Below are 5,178 nucleotides of genomic sequence, written 5' to 3' on the forward strand. Positions count from 1 at the left end.
CAATTCTCATGTATGATATTTCTACTATGAATTCTGAATTATTCTTTCTTCCTCTTTTTCCACACTTTTTTTTTCCTAATCTGTAGAATCACGAATCATATGTGAGTTTTACTGCCGCAAACTATAGCGGTTTTCAACAACGCTTCATTTTATTTTATTTGTTGATCTGGCATGTCAACCATGACTTCTGAATTATTTACTAAACTCTGTAAAAAATAAAAATAAAAAATTAATGGTGATTTGATGTTGTTGATTTCCCACATTAAATGCCACTTTCAGAGTATTATTCTGAAAGAGATTGAATATATATTTTCTTTTTTTTATCAGAAATTGATTCTCTGAAACAAGAGTCTTGGGCAAGCTAGATAAGTGATGTTTATCCTTCAGAAATCAGCGACACTCCAATTAATTCTTTATTAGTTTAGTAGAAAAATTACACAAGGCTAAAAGGCTTGAGGTATTTTCAACTTACAATCAAATGATGTTTTATTTATTAGTTTAGTAATAACGCTACTAGAGAAAAAAAAATTAAAATCGCTGATCCGACGACAATTTTCACAAAATGATATGAAAAGATGATTTGACGATGATTTTTGCAAAAATGATACAATGACGGTTTTTCCTAACTCTCAGAAACTCCCTCACTCTCGTGCCCTCTCGTCACTGCGACGACGCTTCACTCTCATGCCCTTCCTTCATTGTGAGTCAGTGACAGCACTTCACTATGAGTCTGTGGTGTGTTTTCCTTCACTTTTTCTTTGCATTTAAATAGCTTATATGTTGTTCCTTTTTCTTTTCACGATAATAGCAACAACAAAAACGAAAGTCAACATTTCACGACGATTTTAAACCGTATTAAAAGGCCTCTACAATTAATGGCAGTCATTTCAACAACTACAAAAGTTGTTAAAAGATTTTTTGTAATACTGTATTTTCTGTCTATATGATGGGCTGCTTTAAAGTTGAAAGTTAACTATAAAAGTCAACCAACAATAAATAATTAACTTATTCCTATAAATTTTAAAATAAATAATATCTACATTTCAAATATTTTAATTATTATTACACTAAATTCACTTAAGATATAAAGATAGAATCACTTTTATAATAAAAAAATGGCAAAATTAAGGGTAATGTAATTTTGGAAAATTGTTCTCGGACACCCAATATGCTTAAATACCTAGTGAAAGAGTAAAAAACAGAGGTATATATTTTATTGGTGATATGATGTTATAGGAAGAAAGAGATAGAAAAATATAATGAACATTAAGTAGGTGTTAAAAAAGAAATAGATGTCCAATGTGTCATTGCTCTATAATCTCAAAATCTCAAATTTATTTTCTAAATATTATGGTGTCCTTACGTCAATAATTTAACGACAGGAAATCTTAAAAATTAATATTTGATCTTGCTTTTTACAAATTAATTATCAAGGCTGCAATCTCATTATACTAAGGTTTGGCTATAGTGGAAAAATTTTCTGTTTGGGAGATCAGCCATTTTTCAAGCTCATTGATCATTGAAGCTAATGTTCAGAACAACTTGCTTTTTTCATAGGAAAGAAAGTTAACTTGTTGCAGTTCCCTTCAGACTTTGTTGTTTGACGGTTAGCCGCAGGGGTAGGTTTAGCTTTATGTGTTTTGCATGCAGGATGTAATAGTCACTTATTTTTGTTGGTACTGCAATTCTTGGCCTGCATCACCTTTTTTGTATTTATTTATCTCTTTATGGGAGCATATGTAACAGACTACATATACATTAAAAAAAAAAACAGACTATATATACTGAATTATGGCACTCCTAGCTTGTATTAATATTCAGCTTTTTATGCTGTTTTTTTAATTTTGATTATACTATTTTATAACTTATTCTATTCTATCTCTTTGCATTATATCATAAATTTTATTTCATTTTTTAAAAATCTCAATTTGCTAAAAAGTGATTTGAAGATTATTGTTTTCAAAATTGTATTTTGAAAAATAAAAATAAAAAACTTACTACCACTCCAAAACGGGTCTTCATATTTTTTAGTGTAGGCCGATCAAATTTCATTAAAACTGTCTAATAATGTAGAGTTAAAAGTTCAAGCTCATGGAACTGTGCAACTAATGAAATATTTAATAACATGACAGAGTAAATTCACTTACAAAACTTCACTACGTTCTTTTCATCTTTTCCTCACAATTGGTTAATCTACCAGGGAAACAAAAAAAGCAGCTAAAAATTTAACGTTGCCTCAGCATGTGTTTTATTATGGCCATTTCCTATACGAACATGCATGTTGAATCAAGCATAAATCCATTAGAACCTAGAACCTAGATAGCTAGTAGAAATCATTTCACTGGAGCTGAATAAAAGCTTTTACAATATACACTTACAGTTAAATCTGAGCAATCATGAAATGTCATAAAAAGAATTATAACAAATTGCAACCGGAAAATCTGTCCACTCAATTACCAGCAGAAAATACGGATGAAAAGAACAAATATCAACTTCATTTCGTTTGGATAAAAAATAATAGTTAACTTTAACATATATAAGAAATATATAAGGTTCATTCAATGATCAAGAAAAAATGAAAGAAAAAGGAAAGAAATGAGATAACAAATTTGAATCCTCCAACTTACAATTTTGACAAAAAAAATTAATAAATTAATATTACTGATAAAAAAAATTACATATTAAATTACATGATAAAGAACCACCAAAGTTGTGCATATCGGAATGTGGACCATTTTCAGTACTGGTAACATCCAAAAACGTAAAAAATGGGCATTGAAATTGAGGACGTTTTCCACACGGTCACCTGGCTAAACGTTTCCTGACTTCCTGTCATCACTTTCACGCCTACGTTTTCCACACGATCATAGATAGTAGACTTGTAGCCATTAACAACTCGTCTGATCTTCATCATAGGCAGAGTCATTAGCGGGGCATTTGTAATTTTGGAAATACAATCTTAAATATAAAATAAAATGTTTCAGGATAATGTAACGGTGGCACTCAAGATGTTACAAAACAACTTATTTTTTTATATAAGAAATAACAATTCCAATTTTAATGTAGCATTCACAAACATATAGCTTATTTTATAAACAACTTAAAATGAAACAAAAACAGCTGAAATGGAGAAAAATAAGTTATGCCAAACGTCTTACATATCATATTTAATGAGTGGCTCGATCCTACACAAATTTCTTGGCTATCAAATTTCCAAGAATCTTTTTCCAGTAAATATGATCACGTCATTGTTGTCTAGCCAAATGTTGCACCCTGCCCTTAAATAGAAGCACCCTCTCTTACTCTTAATCTCAGAACACATTTCATTTCTTCATTCCAAGAAACCATTCATCAAACAATGAAAGACTCCATAGTTCTATACCCAGCATTAGGGAGGGGACACCTAGTTTCCATGGTGGAGCTAGGCAAACTCATACTAACCCACCAACCTTCACTTTCCATCACAATACTCATCCTCACTCCACCCTCCAACACCCCTTCGACACCCAAGGGTTGTGACTCCACCTCCCAATATATCGCTGCCGTCACCGCCGCGACACCCTCCATCACCTTCCACCACCTCCCTCCCACTCAAATCCCCACCATTCTCCCACCCCACATCCTCTCCCTCGAACTCTCCCGCTCCAGCAACCACCACCTCCCCCACGTCATCACCTCCCTCTCCAAAACACTAACCCTAAAAGCCATAGTACTAGACTTCATGAACTTCTGCGCCAAACAAGTCACTAACGCACTCAACATCCCCACTTTCTTCTACTACACTTCCGGCGCTTCATCTCTTGCAACCTTTCTCCAACTCCCAGTCATTCACGAAACCACAACAAAATCCATCAAAGACCTCAACACGCATTTAAGCATCCCAGGGTTACCAAAAATTGACCTTTTAGATCTTCCGAAAGAAGTGCACGACCGTGCGAGTCAGAGTTATAAACTATTCCACGACATAGCAACATGCATGAGGGACAGTGACGGGGTTATTGTAAACACGTGTGACCCAATTGAAGGGAGGGTTATCAAAGCGTTGAGCGAGGGTTTGTGTTTGCCAGAAGGGATGACTAGCCCGCACGTGTTCTGCATAGGGCCAGTGATTTCTGCCACGTGCGGGGAGAAGGACCTGAACGGGTGTCTGAGTTGGCTCGACTCGCAGCCGAGTCAGAGCGTCGTGTTGCTGAGTTTCGGAAGCCTCGGAAGGTTTTCTAGGGCTCAGGTGAAGGAGATGGCTGTTGGGTTGGAGAAGAGTGAACAAAGGTTTTTGTGGGTTTTGCGGAGCGAGTTGGTCGGGGTTGACTCGGTGGAACCGAGTTTGGACGAGTTGTTGCCGGAGGGGTTTGTGGAGAGAACGAAGGGGAGGGGGATGGTGGTGAGGAACTGGGCCCCACAGGTGAGGATACTGAGTCATGACTCGGTGGGTGGGTTCGTGACTCACTGCGGGTGGAACTCGGTGTTGGAAGCGGTGTGTGAAGGGGTGCCAATGGTGGCGTGGCCACTCTACGCGGAGCAGAGGCTGAATAGGGTGATAATGGTGCAGGACATGAAGGTGGCTTTGGCGGTGAATGAGGACAAAGATGGGTTCGTGAGTGGGACCGAGTTGCGGGACCGAGTTAGGGAACTCATGGACTCGATGAAGGGAAAAGAGATTAGACAGAGGGTTTTTGAGATGAAAATAGGTGCAAAGAAAGCGAAAGCAGAAGAAGGGTCTTCACTTGTTGCGTTCCAAAGGTTGGTTCAGTTATGGAACCAATAGTGATTGATGATTAGGTGTTAAATTATGGTACAGAGCTTAACCCCATGTAATACTCGTCTTTTCTTTACTTTTGTACGCCACATGTTTTAGTTCTTAAAAGAAAAGAAAAAAAATGTAGAATAATGATATATATATATATATATATATATATATATATATAAATTATTAATTACTATTTCTATAAATTTTGGATTAATTATATAATAGGAGTAAACATTAAGTGGGATTACAAATTAAAATAGGAGTAAAAAAACAGTGTTATATGTATTGAAAAAGTGCAAATATAATTTGCTAATATTCTAAGTTAAATACTAGTAAATAATAAAGTATTCTTTAATTGGATTTTACTCGATTTTCCTCTCTCATATATGTAGTTCTTTTTCTCTTCCGAGTCAGCTTCTTGTTCTTTAGTT

The 5,178-nt window shown here is 35.5% G+C and overlaps 1 protein-coding gene across 1 annotated transcript; it reads left to right on the plus strand.

Moving 5' to 3' along the window:
* The first annotated feature begins 3,090 nt into the window (after positions 1–3,090).
* On the plus strand, positions 3,091–4,845 carry LOC100775378 (isoflavone 7-O-glucosyltransferase UGT9). Its single transcript, NM_001293110.2, has one exon. It carries the CDS (start codon positions 3,359–3,361, stop codon positions 4,763–4,765), a length of 1,407 nt encoding a protein of 468 aa, NP_001280039.1. The 5' UTR covers positions 3,091–3,358; the 3' UTR covers positions 4,766–4,845.
* Positions 4,846–5,178: the final 333 nt, after the last annotated feature.

Source organism: Glycine max, chromosome 9, assembly GCF_000004515.6.
Source record: "Glycine max cultivar Williams 82 chromosome 9, Glycine_max_v4.0, whole genome shotgun sequence".
Classification (NCBI taxonomy): Eukaryota; Viridiplantae; Streptophyta; class Magnoliopsida; order Fabales; family Fabaceae; genus Glycine; species Glycine max.

What these genes read in the sequence shown, in the direction of transcription:
- LOC100775378 (NM_001293110.2), top strand. Translation starts at nt 3,359, where the DNA reads ATGAAAGACTCCATAGTTCTATACCCAGCATTAGGGAGGGGACACCTA.